Here is a 19,862-nt window from a genome sequence, read left to right on the forward strand (position 1 = left end):
GCTTGGCACATCTAGCCACTGGGATTTTTGCCCATTCTTCAAGGCAAAACTGCTCCAGGTCTTTCAAGTTGGATGGGTTCCGCTGGTGTACAGCAATCTTTAAGTGATACCACAGATTCTCAATTGGATTGAGGTCTGGGCTTTGACTAGGCCATTCCAAGACATTTAAATGTTTCCCCTTAAACCACTCGAGTGTTGCTTTAGCAGTATGCTTAGGGTCATTGTCCTGCTGGAAGGTGAACCTCCGTCCCAGTCTCAAATCTCTGGAAGACTGAAAGACAAGAATTTCCCTGTATTTAGCGCCATTCATCATTCCTTCAATTCTGACCAGTTTCCCAGTCCCTGCCGATGAAAAACATCCCCACAGCATGATGCTGCCACCACCATGCTTCACTGTGGGGATGGTGTTCTCGGGGTGATGAGAGGTGTTGGGTTTGCGCCAGACATAGCGTTTTCCTTGATGGCCAAAAAGCTCAATTTTAGTCTCATCTGAGTACTTCCTTCCATATGTTTGGGGAGTCTCCCACATGCCTTTTGGCGAACACCAAACATGTTTGCTTATTTTTTTCTTTAAGCAATGGCTTTTTTCTGGCCACTCTTCCGTAAAGCCCAGCTCTGTGGAGTGTATGGCTTAAAGTGGTCCTCTGGACAGAAAATCCAATCTCCGCTGTGGAGCTTTGCAGCTCCTTCAGGGTTATCTTTGATCTCTTTGTTGCCTCTCTGATTAATGCCCTCCTTGCCTGGTCTGTGAGTTTTGGTGGGTGGCCCTCTCTTGGCAGGTTTGTTCTGGTGCCATATTCTTTCAATTTTTAAATAATGAATTTTATTGTGCTCCGTGGGATGTTCAACGTTTCTGATATTTTTTTATAACCCAACCCTGATCTATACTTCTCCACAACTTTGTCCCTGACCTGTTTGGAGAGCTCCTTGGTCTTCATGGTGCCACTTGCTTGGTGGTGCCCCTCGCTTAGTGGTGTTGCAGACTCTGGGGCCTTTCAGAATAGGTGTGTATGTACTGTACACAACTGGAATAAACTACCAGAAGATCTTAGATGTGCCCCAAACGTATCCATTTTTAAATCCAGGTTAAAAACACTACTCTTTTCACGTTCCTACGACTGAGCACTTAAACTGAACCACACTGTTTAGCCTTATAGCTTCATAAGTTTTCATCCCATTTTTAATTTTTAATCTTTATATGTTATTTGTTTTGTTTGTTTTTATTGTATTTTTATTATTATGATGTTTTCATTACTTTTGATAAACATCTTTGTAAAGAACATTGAATTGCTTCGATGTATGAATTGTGCTGTATAAATAAACTTGCTTGCTGAGATCATGTGACAGATCATGTGACACTTAGATTGCACACAGGTGGACTTTATTTAACTAATTATGTGACTTCTGAAGGTAATTGGTTGCACCAGATCTTATTTAGGGGCTTCATAGCAAAGGGGGTGAATACATATGCACGCACCACTTTTCCGTTATTTATTTGGTAGAATGTTTTGAAACAAGTTATTTTTTTTCATTTCACTTCACCAAGTTGGACTATTTTGTGTATGTCCATTACATGAAATCCAAATAAAACTCAATTTAAATTACAGGTTATAATGCAACAAAATAGGAAAAACGCCTAGGGGGATGAATACTTTTGCAAGGCACTGTACAGGAGGTTCAGTAGTGATGTTCAGTAGTGATGTTCAGTAGTGAGGTACACTACCGTTCAAAAGTTTGGGGTCACTTAGAAATGTCATTTTTTTCGAAAGAAAAGCCATTTTTTTGTCCATGAAAATAACATCAAATTGATCAGAAATACAGTGTAGACATTGTTAATGTTGTAAATGGCTATTGTAGCTGGAAACTGCAGATTTTTTATGGAATATCTACATAGGCGTACAGAGGCCCATTATCAGCAACCATCAGTCCTGTGTTCCAATGGCACGTTGTGTTTGCTAATCCAAGTTTATCATTTTAAAAGGCTAATTGATCATTAGAAAACCATTTTGCAATTATGTTAGCACAGCTGAAAACTGCTGTACTGATTAAAGAAGCAATAAAACTGGCCTTCTTGAGACTAGTTGAGTATCAGGAGCATCAGCAATTGTGGGTTCGATTACAGGATCAAAATGGCCAGAAACAAAGAACTTTCTTCTGAAACTCGTCAGTCTATTCTTGTTCTGAGAAATGAAGGCTATTCCATGCGAGAAATTGCCAAGAAACAGAAGATCTCGTACAACGCTGTGTACTACTCCCTTCACAGAACAGCGCAAACTGGCTCTAACCAGAATAGAAAGAGGAGTGGGAGGCCCCGGTGCACAACTAAGCAAGAGGACAAATACATTAGAGTGTCTAGTTTGAGGAAACAGGCGCCTCACAGGTCCTCAACTGGCAGCTTCATTAAATAGTACCCGCAAAACACCAGTCTCAACGTCAACAGTGAAGAGGCGACTCCGGGATGCTGACCTAGGCAGAGTTGCAAAGAAAAAGCCATATCTCAGACTGGCCAATAAAAATAAAAGATTAAGATGGGCAAAAGAACACTAGACATTTTCTTTGCAACTCTGCCTAGAAGGTCAGCACCCTGGAGTCGCCTCTTCACTGTTGACGTTGAGACTAGTGTTTTGCGTGTACTATTTAATGAAGCTGCCATTTCCCCGAAACACAGATCGAGGAAGCCTTATCCAACTGAGACATAAGAATCACCTGAGAGGAACTTTGCCGAGCAACACACTCTGCTCACTCACGACGAACCGCTGAGTTTTATCTCTCCCAAAGGGGACCCAAACATTCCAGTGTACTTTTATCTTGCCCTAAGGGGACCCAAACATTCCAGTGTACTTTTATCTTGCCCTAAGGGGACCCAAACATTCCAGTGTACTTTTATCTTGCCCTAAGGGGACCCAAACATTCCAGTGCACTTTTATCTTGCCCTAAGGGGACCCAAACATTCCAGTGCACCATCGTGCCTTAACAAACGTAATCTCTTTGGACCAAATGGAGTTGAGAACTGAAACTGAGAGAGAATGATGAGCTCCTCTGCGTGTGAGCTCCGATGAGGGGAGAAGCTTCTCCAACGCCCTGTTTCCTCTCCATCATAACGGAAACCCAACTGAACCAGACGACACTCAGCTAACATACACGCAAATACATCATTGCATTTAATTTCCCTTTGGGTGACGCTGTGTCTGTGTAAAAGTGGTTGCAGTAACTGATTATTGTAAGACTGTTAAGTCTGAATTACAAATCAATGACCAATACTGTCCACCGCGGTTAATCTGTAACCGGGCCGGTCCCTGGTTAGGGAGGCTATAGTTTCACGGCTGATGTAGTCTCTCCTTCACCTCTCCTGTTTTTACGAATAAGGATTTCCAATTCTCCAAAGTCCTGTTAAGGTGTTGCCATATCTGCCTGTGAGGCCTCCTGAGTGGCGCGGAGGTCTAAGGCACTGCATCGCAGTGCTTGAGGCGTTACTTCAGACCCGGGTTCGATCCCAGGCTGTGTCACAGCCGGCCGTGAACGGGAGACCCGTGAGGCGGTGCACAATTGGCCCAGCGTCGTCCGGGTTAGGGGAGGGTTTGGCCGGCCGGGATGTTCTTGTCCCATCGCGTTCTAGCGACTTCTTGTGGCGGGCCGGGCGCCTGTGGAACGATAAACATTTAATGAACATGCACCTGTGGAACGGTCATTAAGACACTAACAGCTTACAGACGGTAGGCAATTAAGGTCACAGTTATGAAAACTTAGGACACTAAAGAGGCCTTTCTACTGACTCTGAAAAACACCAAAAGAAAGATGCCCAGGGTCCCTGCTCATCTGCGTGAACGTGCCTTAGGCATGCTGCAAGGAGACATGAGGACTGCAGATGTGGCCAGGGCAATAAATTGCAATGTCCGTACTGTGAGACGCCTAAGACAGCGCTACAGGGAGACAGGACGGACAGCTGATCATCCTCGCAGTGGCAGACCCACGTGTAACAACACCTGCACAGGATCGGTACATCCGAACATCACACCTGCGGGACAGGTACAGGATGGCAACAACAACTGCCCGAGTTACACCAGGAACGCACAATCCCTCCATCAGTGCTCAGACTGTCCACAATAGGCTGAGAGAGGCTGCACTGAGGGCTTGTAGGCCTGTTGTAAGGCAGGTCCTCACCAGACATCACCGGCAACAACGTTGCCTATGGGCACAAACCCACCGTCGCTGGACCAGACAGGACTGGCAAAAAGTGCTCTTCACTGACGGGTCGCGGTTTTGTCTCACCAGGGGTGATGGTCGGATTCGCGCTTATCGTCGAAGGAATGAGCGTTACACAGAGGCCTGTACTCTGGAGCGGGATCGATTTGGAGGTGGCAGGTCCGTCATGGTCTGGGGCGGTGTGTCACAGCATCATCGGACTGAGCTTGTTGTCATTGCAGGCAATCTCAACGTTGTGCGTTACAGGGAAGACATCCTCCTCCCTCATGTGGTACCCTTCCTGCAGGCTCATCCTGACATGACCCTCCAGCATGACAATGCCACCAGCCATACTGCTCGTTCTGTGCGTGATTTCCTGCAAGATAGGAATGTCAGTGTTCTGCCATGGCCAGCGAAGAGTCCGGATCTCAATCCCATTGAGCACGTCTGGGACCTGTTGGATCGGAGGGTGAGGGCTAGGGCCATTCCCCACAGAAATGTCCGGAAACTTGCAGGTGCCTTGGTGGAAGAGTGGGGTAACATCTCACAGCAAGAACTGGCAAATCTGTGGAACTTGTTCAGTTTATGTCTCAGTGGTTGAATCTTGTTATGTTCATACAAATATTTTCACATGTTAAGTTTGCTGAAAATAAACGCAGTTGACAGTGAAAGGACGTTTCCTTTTTTTGCTGAGTTTAGGTTTAATGGTATGGTTAATGATAAGTAGTGATAGAGTTAATTCAAGGGGTCTCTCTATATCAAAACCCCTAATGGTGCCCCTCATAGATTAATTTGGATAGCCAAAATAATTAGATTAATTAGATACATTTAATTATTCCAGTAATTTGAATATCCAAAGTCAAAACACTGTGTTAACCCGTTCTGGAGCAGAGACAACTTGTGCTGAGCCGTACTGTTTGTTTTTTCCACCTTTATTTAACCAGGTAAACCAGCTGAGAACAAGTTCTCATTTACAAACTGCGACCTGGCCAAGATAAAGCAAAGCAGTGCGATAAAAAAACAACAACACAGAGTTACATATGGGGTAAAACAAAACATAAAGTCAAGAAAACCGTGTTGAGTCATACCTTACTAGAACCACAATGTTGTGTATCAGCGTACCTGAGCATTTGATCTTGGTTCCCCCCCCTGCAGTGCTGTATTAACCCATACTAACGCAGAGCCTTGCTGCGTCACAGTGTACCTGCGTTAGCACATACCTGAGTAGAATCATGATGTGTAGAAACCTACATGAACATTTGATCATTGTTCCCCCCCTGCAGAGCAGCCTCTTCGTGGTCTATGAGCTCACTGAAAAATCGACCGTATTAAACTTCAACTTACGCTAGCCTCTGTTACCCTCTACAGGGCTGGCTGGCTGAAGGGCGGCTGATTATGATGGGATCATGCTGTTAACACACGCTGGAGGCCTAACACCTTAGGGGTCTACAGCCACGCCTCAGAGCTTACCTTAACAGGAACAGAGCCATCCTGTGCTGAAGCCTACCTGAGCATTTGATCTTGGTTCCCTCCTGCAGAGCGGCCTCCTCGTGGTCTATGGGCTGACTGGACAGAGAGAAGATCCAGATCTCTGCTACTTTACCCAGCATCTCCTTCTGGTTACTGCACAGAGACAGAACTTGGCTCCCCTCCGTTGGCTGCTGCATCACCTGGTGGGGGGCAGAGAGATTACATTAGAACAACTTTGAGGGAGAGTGGGAAGGAGAGAGACAGAGAGGGGGATGAGGGAAGGAGAAGGAGAGAGAGAGACAGAGAGGGGGATGATGGAAGGAGAAGGAGAGAGAGAGACAGAGAGGGGGATGAGGGAAGGAGAAGGAGAGAGAGAGAGACAGAGAGGGGGGATGAGGGAAGGAGAAGGATAGAGACAGAGAGGGGAATGAGAGAAGGAGAAGGAGAGAGACAGAGAGGGGGATGAGGGAAGGAGAAGGAGAGAGAGAGACAGAGAGGGGGATGATGGAAGGAGAAGGAGAGAGAGAGACAGAGAGGGGGATGAGGGAAGGAGAAGGAGAGAGAGAGACAGAGAGGGGGATGAGGGAAGGAGAAGGATAGAGACAGAGAGGGGAATGAGAGAAGGAGAAGGAGAGAGACAGAGAGGGGGATGAGGGAAGGAGAAGGAGAGAGAGAGACAGAGAGGGGGATGAGGGAAGGAGAAGGAGAGAGACAGAGAGGGGGATGAGGGAAGGAGAAGGAGAGAGAGAGACAGAGAGGGGGATGAGGGAAGGAGAAGGAGAGAGAGAGACAGAGAGGGGGATGATGGAAGGAGAAGGAGAGAGAGAGACAGAGAGGGGGATGAGTGAAGGAGAAGGAGAGAGAGAGACAGAGAGGGGGATGATGGAAGGAGAAGGAGAGAGAGAGACAGAGAGGGGGATGAGGGAAGGAGAAGGAGAGAGAGAGACAGAGAGGGGGATGAGGGAAGGAGAAGGAGAGAGAGGACGGTAGGGGGGAGGGCTAGATGAATACAGTGCTGAGAGAACCACAATTTTGATGAAAGTATCTTTCCAGTTATCAGATCATCTGTTTCTCTCTGCTGTTGCTATCCTCAAAGTCCCAAAAGTAACTATTCTATTTCTGTTCAATTCCAACAAACATGTTCCTGAGAATAACGCCTGCTTGCCTCCCTCCCTTCCCCACTTCTCTCCTTCTCTCTCTCTCTCTCCCTCCCTCTCTCCCTCCCTCCCTCCCTCCCTCCCTCCCTCCCTCCGTACAGATAGGGCCCGGAGAGGGAGTCTTCCTCCTCTCAGCTCTATGTGTGCCCGGTGTTAGAGGGACTTTCACATCCCTCTGTCTAGCCTGTTGGTCCCAGATCTGTTAGTACTGTAATGCCAACTCCTGTGGGTGTTCTATGGTAGACAAACAACCAAAGGAGTTGGCAAGACAGCACAGACAGATCTGGAACCACCAGGCTATTCTTCAGTCTCTCAGCCCCCCTGGGAACTGGGTTAAATAGAGATGGTCTATAATGTAACAGTCCAACTGTAGTCTCTCAGCCCCCTGGGAACTGGGTTAAATAGAGACGGTCTATAATGTAACAGGGTTTGGGTTTAAGGCAGAGCCACACAGTGCCATCTTACAGTGCTGCCTTCATGCAGCGGTATGGCTTTCTGCTGTTCAGACAGACATCTCAGACAGCACTGGCCCGATTTTGACGAAACTCGGGTGAATGATGCATCTTGTCGTAGAGATCCAGCATTTACAAAATTACACTGATTGGCCAGATGGTGGCGCTATAACAAGGTATTGAAAATGCAAACTTTGAACAGTCACACCCCTCACCCTGTTTGACATAAAGTCATGAAATTCAGTACATAGGTCCCTCTCCTCACAAGGAACAAATTTGCCTTTAAGGACCCATAAGATCCGTCATTATGGATGTTCCGCCATTTTTGAATTTGGTGATAAACACTTAAAACGCTACTCTTCTGGCACCAAAATGACCGATCTGCACTGAACTTTTGACGAAACTTGGGTGAATGATACTTGCCATAGAGATCCGTCATTTACAGAATTACACTGATTGACCCAAGAGGGGCCCTGCATCATTGTGGGTGAAGACATGCTTACTGTTGCCTTGTTCATAAAATGCACCACAATACACAAGCAGCATGAATGCCATCTGTGTGTTAAGGCCTTCAAAAATAAACTATGTGGAATATGAAATCAAGTAAAATCATTATTACACTAATGTTAGTTCATGGTTACGACAGCAGTCTGAAACTGTTGTGTGATCATTGTGTTCCTACCTCAGCCATATCGATGGTTCCTACCTCGGCCATATCGATGGTTCCTACCCTCAGCCATATCGATGGTTCCTACCCTCAGCCATATCGATGGTTCCTACCTCAGCCATATCGATGGTTCCTACCTCAGCCATATCGATGGTTCCTATCTCAGCCATAACGATGGTTCCTACCTCAGCCATATCGATGGTTCCTACCTCGGCCATATCGATGGTTCCTACCTCGGCCATATCGATGGTTCCTACCCTCAGCCATATCGATGGTTCCTACCTCGGCCATATCGATGGTTCCTACCTCAGTCATATCGATGGTTCCTACCTCGGCCATATCGATGGTTCCTACCTCAGCCATATCGATGGTTCCTACCTCAGCCATATCGATGGTTCCTACCTCAGCCATATCGATGGTTCCTACCTCAGCCATATCGATGGTTCCTACCTCAGCCATATCGATGGTTCCTACAGCCAGGGTCTTGTATCCCAGGATAGTCCTGTTCTTGTATCTCTTCCTCCTCTGCAGCAGGATCTGGAGCTTGTTGCCCTCTCTCTTCAGGAAGTGAGGGTACTGAGGATGAAATACGAAAATAGAGGAGAGAGGAATCAGTTTTATAACAACATCGTTCTTAAGTAAGTGGAAAAACATGGACGCAGGAGAGTTCATGATTTCTCCATATGCCATTTTCAGGCCTTCATCCCATGTGCCAATAGTTCCTCGACCTAGTGCAGACAGAGTTGTTGGCGCTATCTGACTTAAGACAATAGAATGGCCTTGCGTTATCTTTACCTGCAGTGAGAAGGTGAGAGCTAGGTCAGTCTCCACCGAGCCACTAGGGGGCAGCACTATCTCGTGGGACCTCAGGATCCTCTTGGAGCCCTGGGAAAGGAATCACACATCACCAGACTGTTTGTCAGCCATTGATACCATTCATATTTCTGCAAAACCTCTGCTAAGCTCCAACAGTCAACCAGCAGGTTACAAGCTAAACGTACAGGACGTGAAGCATAAGAATGCATCTGTCAGCTTGGATAACATTTGTCTTAAGAGGATGTATGTGACATCTATGCAGTCTACCTGGATTGTGTGAAAGTGTGTGTGTGTGTGTGTGTGTGTGTGTGTGTGTGTGTGTGAACTCATGTCATCTTGATTCTCAGGTGTATTTCTGCCGTACCTGCAGCCAGGTGAGGTGTGAAAGGTCAGAACGTTACCTGGATCTTGACGGCGATGACCACAGAGATGAGCTCCTTGTCCAGCTCCCTCAGAACCACCAACTTCTTCAGAGTCAGACTGCACAACCTGCACATAGAAGATGGATACAGAACAATTAGGCCTAGTATTGACACTTGCGCGTACACTGAGTGGACAAAACATTAAGGACGCCTGCTCTTTCTATGACTGACTGACTGACCTGGTGAATCCAGGTGAAAGCTATGATCCCTTATTGATGTCACTTTTAATCCTTTTCAGATGAAGGGGGGAGGAGACAGGTTAAAAGAAGGATTTGAGAGCCATGAGAGACATGGATTGTGTATTTGTACCATTCAGAGGGTGAATGGGCAAGACAAAAGATTTCAGTGCCTTTGAACGGGGTATGGTAGTAGGTGCCAGGCGCACCGGTTTGTGACAAGAACTGCAACGCTGCTGGTTTTTTTTTCCACGCTCAACAGTTTCCCATTTGTTATCAAGAATGGTCCACCACCCAAAGGACATCCAGCCAACTTGACACAACTGTGGGGAAGCATTGGAGTCAACATGGGCCCAGCATCCCTGTGGAACGCTTTCAACACCTTGTAGAGTCCATGCCCTGATGAATTGAGGCCGTTCTGAGGACAAAAAGGGGGGGGGGTGCAACTCAATATTAGGAAGGTGTTCCTAATGTTTGGTACAGTCAGTGAATATGCACACGCTCACGCACGCACACATTGTTCATGTAAATAAACTAAAATGACCATATTGAGTAAACACCATACAACAACACCAAAGACATGAATCGGACATCATCACAACACAGCCTTGAACTGACCTGCTGTGCAGCTCACATCGAAACCTTCAGAAGTCACTCTACTGTGTATCATCATTCTTTGTGATTCAGAGCGGCATAACTATTTCATGGGAGGAAACCGATTAGCCTTCCTGTCATCTAAACTCTCCACTTCTCAGTGATGTACCCTGACTGATGCATGAATAATACGCTGTGATAGCTCTCCCATCTCCATCCAAAAGACACAATTCAAGAAGAGTGGAAAAAAACACAACTTTTGAAAAGAGATGGCAGAGAACAGGCTGGTCTTTCTAAGAAAAACAAAACAGAAATTTGCTAAAGAACAGAGATCCTGTTCAAAGCACTGGATCTGTTAGTGATGCTTGATGCTTAACTATGGGTGTCTGGGGGGAGACAGGCTATTGAGGCTAAATCCTCTTTCACTTTCCTTTACATGGTCTGTTCTGGTTAGAGGAGAGGAGGGACTGTTGCCAACATCTCAGACTGTCCCAAATGGCACCCTATTTTCTATATAGTGCACTACTTTAGACGAGGGCTCATAGGGCTCTGGATGCCATTTAGGGCTCCTACTAAAAGGGGCGGTAGACATCTTTGTGTCGCTCTGCATTGTCACAACTGGAGGAGGATTTAAAAAGCCCCTCACGATGTTTGACTCACTCCCTGGAAAAAGACACTATACATTATTATTCTCACGCTCTCTTTCCTTCCTTCCTTCCTTCCTTCCTTCCTTCCTTCCTTCCTTCCTTCCTTCCTTCCTTCCTTCCTTCCTTCCTTCCTTCCTTCCTTCCTTCCTTCCTTCCTCTCTCTTCACTTTATCTTCATTCCTACAAGAGAAGCTAGCGAGCTGCTAGGAAAACCTGTCTTCTAGGGTGGCTAAATGGCAGTAACTTCCCCAAAACTCCCAGGTTTGGAGTAGCCTGGAGAAATCCAATCTGTTTGTGCTAACATTGCACTCCTTGCCACTCTATAATAAAATAAATAAAATGGAAACGCAACACGCAACAATTTCAACGATTTTACTGAGTTACAGTTCATATAAGGATATCAGTCAATTGAAATAAATTCATTAGGCCCTAATCTATGGATTTCACATGACTGGGAATACAGAGATGCATCCGTTGGTCACAGATATCTGGTGTGACCACTATTTGCCTCATGCAGCGCGACACATCTCCTTCTCATAGAGTTGATCAGGCTGTTGATTGTGGCCTGTGGAATGTTGTCCCACTCCTCTTCAATGGCTGTGCAAAGTTTCTGGATATTGGCGGGAACTGGAACACGCTGTCGTACACGTCGATCCAGAGCATCCTAAACATGCTCATTGGGTGACATGTCTGGTGAGTATTCAGGCCATGGAAGAACTGGGACATTTTCAGCTTCCAGGAATTGTGTACAGATCCTTGCGTCATGGGGCCGTGCATTATCATGCTGAAACATGAGGTGATGGCGGTGGATGAATGGCACGACAATGGGCCTCAGGATCTCGTCACGGTATCTCTGTGCATTCAAATTGCCATCGATAATATGCAATTGTGTTTGCTGTCCATAGCTTATGCCTGCCCATACCATAACCCCACCACCACCATGGAGCACTCTGTTCACAACGTTGACATCAGCAAACCGCTTGCCCTCACGACGCCATCCATGAAGAGCACACTTCTCCAGCGTGCCAGTGGCCATCGAAGGTGAGCATTTGCCCACTGAAGTCAGTTACGACGCCGAACTGCAGTCAGGTCAAGACCCTGGTAAGGACGACGAGCACGCAGATGAGCTTCCCTGAGACGGTTTCTGACAGTTTATGCAGAAATTATTCTGGTTTCAGACGATCCCGCAGGTGAAGAAGCCGGATGTGGAGGTCTTGGGCTGGCGTGGTTACACGTGGTCTGCGGTTGTGAGGCCGGTTGGACGTTCTGCCAAATTCTCTAAAACGATATTGGATGCAGCTTATGTCCTCCCGAGTGGCGCAGTGGTCTAAGGCACTGCATCGCAGTGCTAGCTGTGCCACTAGAGATCCTGGTTCGAATCCAGGCTCTGTCGTAGCCGGCCGCGACCGGGAGACCCATGGGGCGGCGCACAATTAGCGTCGTCCAGGGTAGGGGAGGGAATGGCCGGCAGGGATGTAGCTCAGTTGGTAGAGCATGGCATTTGCAACGCCAGGGTTGTGGGTTCGATTCCAGTATGAAAAATAAATAAAAATGTATGACCTCACTAACTGTAAGTCGCTCTGGATAAGAGCGTCTGCTAAATGACTAAAATGTAGAGAAATTAACATTAATTTCTCTGCCAACAGCTCTGGTGTACATTCCTGCAGTCAGCATGCCAACTGCACGCTCCCTCAAAACTTGAGACATCTGTGGCATTGTGTAGTGTGACAAAACTGCACATTTTAGAGTGGCCTTTTATTGTCCCCAGCAAAAGGTGCACCTGTGTAATTATCATGCTGTTTAATCAGCTTCTTGATATGCCACACCTGTCAGGTGGATGGATTATCTTGGCAAAGGAGAAATGTTCACTAACAGGGATGTAAACAAATTTGTGCACACAATTTGAGAGAAATAAGCTTTTTTGTGCATATGGAACATTTCTAGGATATTTTATTTCGGCTCATGAAACATGGGACCAACACTTTACATGTTGCGTTTATATTTTTGTTCAGTATAGTAATATAAATAAGACCGATCTAGCAGTTTTATGCAACCTCAACATTACCACTACATTTACATTTACATTATTTAGCAGACGCTCTTATCCAGAGCGACTTACAGGAGCAATTAGGGTTAAGTGCCTTGCTCAAGGGCACATCGACAGATTTTTCACCTAGTTGGCTCGGGGATTAGAACCAGCGACCTTTCGGTTACTGGCACGACGCTCTTAACCACTAAGCCACCTGCCGCCAGTAGGATGGGGGACAACCCTGTTGTTACCCCACCTCAACATGGGCTAGTCTGTCTGTTGCCAGAATGACATCATTTATAAACCATTCCAGGGGACGTGATGTTACTCTTATCTTTCACCATGTGCTGCTGGTTTATTTTGACAGTACAGTGGGAGTTTGGAGTACAATGTTCCTGGCCTGAGACGTGGAAGATACAGTGGGGAGAACAAGTATTTGATACACTGCCGATTTTGCAGGTTTTCCTACTTACAAAGCATGTAGAGGTCTGTAATTTTTTTTATCATAGGTACACTTCAACTGTGAGAGACGGAATCTAAAACAAAAATCCAGAAAATCACATTGTATGATTTTTAAGTAATTAATTTGCATTTTATTGTATGACATAAGTATTTGATACATCAGAAGAGCAGAACTTAATATTTGGTACAGAAAACTTTGTTTGCAATTACAGAGACGTTTCCTGTAGGTCTTGACCAGGTTTGCACACACTGCAGCAGGGATTTTTGCCCACTCCTCCATACAGACCTTCTCCAGATCCTTCAGGTTTCGGGGCTGTCGCTGGGCAATACGGATTTTCAGCTCCCTCCAAAGATGTTCTATTGGGTTCAGGTCTGGAGACTGGCTAGGCCACTCCAGGACCTTGAGATGCTTCTTACGGAGCCACTCCTTAGTTGCCCTGGCTGTGTGTTTCGGGTCGTTGTCATCCTGGAAGACCAAGCCACGACCCATCTTCAATGCTCTTACTGAGGGAAAGACGTTGTTGGCCAAGATCTCGTGATACATGGCCCCATCCATCCTCCCCTCAATACGGTGCAGTCGTCCTGTCCCCTTTGCAGAAAAGCATCCCCAAAGAATGATGTTTCCACCTCCATGCTTCACGGTTGGGATGGTGTTCTTGGGGTTGTACTCATCCTTCTTCTTCCTCCAAACACGGCGAGTGGAGTTTAGACCAAAAAGTTATATTTTTGTCTCATCAGACCACATGACCTTCTACCATTCCTCCTCTGGATCATCCAGATGGTCATTGGCAAACTTCAGACGGGCCTGGACATGCGCTGGCTTGAGCAGGGGGACCTTGCGTGCCCTGCAGGATTTTAATCCATGACGGCGTAGTGTGTTACTAATGGTTTTCTTTGAGACTGTGGTCCCAGCTCTCTTCAGGTCATTGACCAGGTCCTGCCGTGTAGTTCTGGGCTGATCCCTCACCTTCCTCATGATCATTGATGCCCCACGAGGTGAGATCTTGCATGGAGCCCCAGACCGAGGGTGATTGACCGTCATCTTGAACTTCTTCCATTTTCTAATAATTGCGCCAACAGTTGTTGCCTTCTCACCAAGCTGCTTGCCTATTGTCCTGTAGCCCATCCCAGCCTTGTGCAGGTCTACAATTTTATCCCAGCTCTCTGGTCTTGGCCATTGTGGAGAGGTTGGAGTCTGTTTGATTGAGTGTGTGGACAGGTGTCTTTTATACAGGTAACGAGTTCAAACAGGTGCAGTTAATACAGGTAATGAGTGGAGAACAGGAGGACTTCTTAATGAAAAATTAACAGGTTTGTGAGAGCCGGAATTCTTACTGGTTGGTAGGTGATCAAATACTTATGTCATACAATAAAATGCAAAATAATTACTTCAAAATCATACAATGTGATTTTCTGGATTTTTGTTTTAGATTCCGTCTCTCACAGTTGAAGTGTACCTATGATAAAAATGACAGACCTCTACATGCTTTGTAAGTCGGAAAACCTGCAAAATCGGCAGTGTATCAAATACTTGTTCTCCCCACTGTATATGTAGAGAGCTGTGGCCAAAAGTAGTGCACTATATAGGGAATAGGGTGCCATTTCAGATGCAGCAATAGCCTAGTCTAGTGAACCCTAGAGACTCGGGGAGAGACCACACGGGAGTCCAGTTACCAAGCTGTCATTTAACTGGGATTGATGTTGATTCCTAGAATGACCGTGGAGGCATAACAGCATAGAATTACATTTTAGAACACATATTAAAACACATTAGAACACATATTAAAACACATTAGAACACATATTAAAACACATTAGAACACATATTAAAACACATTAGAACACATTTTAGAACACATTAGAACACACATTAAAACACATTAGAACACATATTAAAACACATTAGAACACATTTTAGAACACATTAGAACACACATTAAAACACATTAGAACACATATTAAAACACATTAGAACACATATTAAAACACATTAGAACCAGTGGCAACCCGTCATTCAGGGCAGGTGGGGCAGAGCAACAAAATATATATATATTTATATATACAGTACCAGTCAAAAGTGTGGACACCTACTCATTCAAGGGTTTTTCTTTACTTTTACTATTTTCTACATTGTAGAATAATAGTGAAGACATCAAAACTATGAAATAACACACATGGAATCATGTAGTAACCAAAAAAAGTATTAAACAAATCAAAACATATGTTATATTTGAGATTCTTCAAATAGCCACCATTTGCCTTGATGACAGCTTTGCACACTCTTGGCATTCTCTCAACTAGGTCTCATTTTACATATTTTTTTTTACATTTTAGTCATTTAGCAGACGCTCTTATCCAGAGCGACTTACAGTTAGTGAATACATATATATATATATTTTTTTTATAATGGCCCCCCGTGGGAATCGAACCCACAACCCTGGCGTTGCAAACGCCATGCTCTATCAACTGAGCTACATCCCTGCCGGCCATTCCCTCCCCTACCCTGGACGACGCTGGGCCAATTGTGCGCCGCCCATGAGTCTCCCGGTCGCGGCCGGCTGCGACAGAGCCTGGATTCGAACCAGGATCTCTAGAGGCACAGTTAGAACTGCGATGCAGTGCCTTAGACCACTGCACCACTCAGGAGATACACTCAGTCTCCACAAATGTTCTTCTTTGTGATCCGAACACCTCAAACTTCGATTTGTCTGTCCATGAATATTTTTTCAAATTTTCCTCTGTCCAGTGTCTGTGTTCTTTTGCCCATCTTAATCTATAATTTTTATTGGCCAGTCTAAGATATGGCTTTTTCTTTGCAACTCTGCCTAGAAGGTCAGCATCCCGGAGTCGCCTCTTCACTGTTGACGTTGAGACTGGTGTTCTGCGGGTACTATTTAATGAAGCTGCCAGTTGAGGACCTGTGAGGCGTCTGTTTCTCAAACTAGACACTCTAATGTATTTGTCCTCTTGCTCAGTTGTGCACTGGGGCCTCCCACTCCTCTTTCTATTCTGGTTAGAACCAGTTTGCTCTGTTCTGTGAAGGGAGTAGTACACAGCGTTATACGAGATCTTCAGTTTCTTGGCAATTTCTCGCATGGAATAGCCTTCATTTCTCAAAACAAGAATAGACTGATGAGTTTCAGAAGAAAGTTATTTGTTTCCGGCCATTTTGAGCCTGTAATCGAACCCACAATTGCTGATGCTCCAGATACTCAACTAGTCTCAAGAAGGCCAGTTTTATTGCTTCTTTAATCAGCACAACAGTTTTCAGCTGTGCTAACATAATTGCAAAAGGGTTTTCTAATGGCAAATCCTTTTTAATCCTCGTCATATGAAGATAAATAATGAAGAGAAATTATAGATAAAACGTATCGGTGCTCATCGGCCATTGGACATAAACATTACACAACAAGTTGGAAATCGCAAATTCAACAATGAGTGGTTTGGAAGGAATCAGTGGCTAACTGCAAGCATTGCAAAGCAATCACTAGCCTGCTATTAAGTGGAGTGGCTGTGTGGTCCAAGTCTGGGTTTAAGGGTCTCTTTTCCAAGCTTAAAATGATAAACATTCAACATTGGCCATGATGTCAATCCAGCGCTCAAAACATCTGGAAACTCAGAACTGGGAAATCTGATTTCAGTGAGTTCAAGACAACTGGGAACTCTGGAGAAAAAAAACGAGCTCCGACTGGGAAAATACGTTTCGAACGGTCATCCAACTCGGAATTGCAAGTCGGGAACTCTGGCCTCTTTTCAAGAGCTCCGACCTGAAGATCACTGACGTCATCATGATTCGAACTGGTTTTTCAGAGTTCCCAGTTGTATTGAAAGCACCATAAATCCAGAGAATGTCAGACTTTGATGACAAAGTTTGATGACAACATTTGCCCACGAAGGACCGCCGCGCCACCTTCCTGTTCAAGTGAGCACAGCACAACAAGGTGAGTCCAACAATGTATTGTATGCTGCTGCATAAATGATGTAATATGCCAGGGAGATGTGTGTACTGTAGCTAAGAAAGTAATACTAAGTGTATGTTGTGTATTAAGCTGTTAGTGGCCCATGTGTCTCACCCTAATAATTTAATTGTCCGCTTATATGCCCCCTTTATTTATCCTACGGTTCTGACTTGGTGTACAGTCGTGGTCAAAAGTTTTGAGAATGACACAAATACAAATTAACACAAAGTCTGCTGCCTCAGTTTTGATGATGGCAATTTGCATATCCTCCAGAATGTCATGAAGAGTGATCAGATGAATTGCAATTAATTGAACTGAAAATGAAAAAAACATTTCCACTGCATTTCAGCCCTGCCACAAAAGGACCAGCTGCCATCATGTCAGTGATTATCTCGTTAACACAGGTGAGAGTGTTGACAAGGACAAGGCTGGAGATCACTCTGTCATGCTGATTGAGTTAGAATAACAGACTGGAAGCTTTAAAAGGAGGGTGGTGCTTGAAATCATTGTTCTTCCTCTGTTAACCATGGTTACCTGCAAGGAAACACGTGCCGTCATCATTGCTTTGCACAAAAAGGGCTTCACAGGCAAGGATATTGCTGCTAGTAAGATTGCACCTAAATCAACCGTTTATCGGATCATCAAGAACTTCAAGGAGAGAGGTTCAATTGTTGTGAAGAAGGCGTCAGGGCGCCCAAGAAAGTCCAGCAAGTGCCAGGACCGTCTCCTAAAGTTGATTCAGCTGCGGGATCGGGGCACCACCAGTGCAGAGCTTGCTCAGGAATGGCAGCAGGCAGGTGTGAGTGCATCTGCACGCACAGTGAGGCGAAGACTTTTGGAGGATGGCCTGGTGTCAAGAAGGGCAGCAAAGAAGCCACTTCTCTCCAGGAAAAACATCAGGGACAGACTGATATTCTGCAGGTACAGGGATTGGACTGCTGAGGACTGGGGTAAAGTCATTTTCTCTGATGAATCCCCTTTCTGATTGTTTGGGGCATCCGGAAAACACCTTGTCCGGAGAAGACAAGGTGAGCGCTACCATCAGTCCTGTGTCATGCCAACAGTAAAGCATACTGAGACCATTCATGTGTGTGGTTGCTACTCAGCCAAGGGAGAGGGCTCACTCACAATTTTGCCAAAGAACACAGCCATGAATAAAGAATGGCACCAACACATCCTCCGAGAGCAACTTCTCCCAACCATCCAAGAACTGTTTGGTGACGACCAATGCCTTTTCCAGCATGATGGAGCACCTTGCCATAAGGCAAAAGTGATAACTAAGTGGCTCGGGGATCAAAACATCGACATTTTGGGTCCATGGCCAGGAAACTCCCCAGACCTTAATCCCATTGAGAACTTGTGGTCGATCCAAGTGGGTGGACAAAAAAAAACCCACAAATTCTGACAAACTCCAAGCATTGATTATGCAAGAATGGGCTGCCATCAGTCAGGATGTGGCCCAGAAGTTAATTGACAGCATGCCAGGGCGGATTGCAGAGGTCTTGAAAAAGAAGGGTCAACACTGCAAATATTGACTCTTTGCATAAACTTAATGTAATTGTCAATAAAAGCCTTTGACACTTATGGAATGCTTGTAATTATACTTCAGTATACCATAGTAAGATCTGGCAAAAATATCTCATAACACTGAAGCAGCGAACTTTGTGAAGACCAATACTTGTGTCATTCTCAAAACTTTTGACCACGACTGTACAGGGAGAACACTGTAAGAATGGCCCATGTTCAGAATTCTGTCGCTGTACATTTCAAAAGTGCTGAACAAATAGTTATTGACTACGTCTGTCCTAGCTCATTCATGAATGTCTTAATCAAAATTACGGATTGCCTCTTTTTGCTTGTTTGCCCCACCAAGATGTACATGCTAAAATCGGCACTGATTAGAACGCATATTAAAACACATTATAAACTGGGTGGTTCGAGCCCTGAATGCTGATTGGCTGAAAGCTGTAGTATATCAGATGGTATACCACTGGTATGAGCAAACATTATTTTTTACTGTTCTAATTACGTTGGTAACCAGTTTCTAATAGCAATAAGGCACCTCAGGGGTTTGTGGTATATGGCCAATATACCACGGCTAAGGGCTGTATCCAGGCACTACATATGTATCCACGTTGCGTCGTGCCTAAGAACAGACCTTAGTCGTGGTATATTGGCCATATACCACACCCCCTCGTGTCTTACTGCTTAATTAGAACACATATTAGAACACATATTAGAACACATTAGAACATCTATTAGAACACATTAGAACATATATTAGAACACATTAGAACACCTATTAGAACACATTAGAACACCTATTAGAACACATTAGAACACCTATTAGAACACATTCGAACACCTACAGTGGGGGGAAAAATGTATTTAGTCAGCCACCAATTGTGCAGGTTCTCCCACTTAAAAAGATGAGAGAGGCCTGTCATTTTCATCACTATGACAGACAAATTTAGAATTTTTTTTCCAGAAAATCACATTGTCAGACGTTTCTAGTAGTTGGCCACCAGGTTTGCACACATCTCAGGAGGGATTTTGTCCCACTCCTCTTTGCAGATCTTCTCCAAGTCATTAAGATTTCGAGGCTGACGTTTGGCAACTCAAACCTTCAGCTCCCTCCCTCCACAGATTTTCTATGGGATTAAGGTCTGGAGACTGGCTAGGCCACTCCAGGACCTTAATGGGCTTCTTCTTGAGCCACTCCTTTGTTGCCTTGGCCGTGTGTTTTGGGTCATTGTCATGCTGGAATACCCATCCACAACCCATTTTCAATGCCCTGGCTGAGGGAAGGAGGTTCTCACCCAAGATTTG

At 45.2% G+C, this 19,862-nt stretch overlaps 1 protein-coding gene across 1 annotated transcript in view; it reads right to left on the reverse strand.

Annotated features, from left to right (window-relative positions):
• Window positions 1-19,862, reverse strand: part of LOC121544591 (phosphofurin acidic cluster sorting protein 2-like) — a 158,148-nt gene that overhangs the window by 39,244 nt on the left and 99,042 nt on the right. Inside the window, exons 2-5 of the mRNA XM_041854554.2 lie at window positions 9,146-9,233; window positions 8,724-8,813; window positions 8,379-8,504; window positions 5,690-5,852 (exon numbers count right to left, since the gene is read on the reverse strand). Coding sequence (XP_041710488.2) covers window positions 5,690-5,852; window positions 8,379-8,504; window positions 8,724-8,813; window positions 9,146-9,233 — 467 coding nt within the window. The remainder of the gene's footprint in view (window positions 1-5,689; window positions 5,853-8,378; window positions 8,505-8,723; window positions 8,814-9,145; window positions 9,234-19,862) is intronic.

Source organism: Coregonus clupeaformis, chromosome 29 (assembly GCF_020615455.1).
Source record: "Coregonus clupeaformis isolate EN_2021a chromosome 29, ASM2061545v1, whole genome shotgun sequence".
NCBI classification, from domain to species: domain Eukaryota; kingdom Metazoa; phylum Chordata; class Actinopteri; order Salmoniformes; family Salmonidae; genus Coregonus; species Coregonus clupeaformis.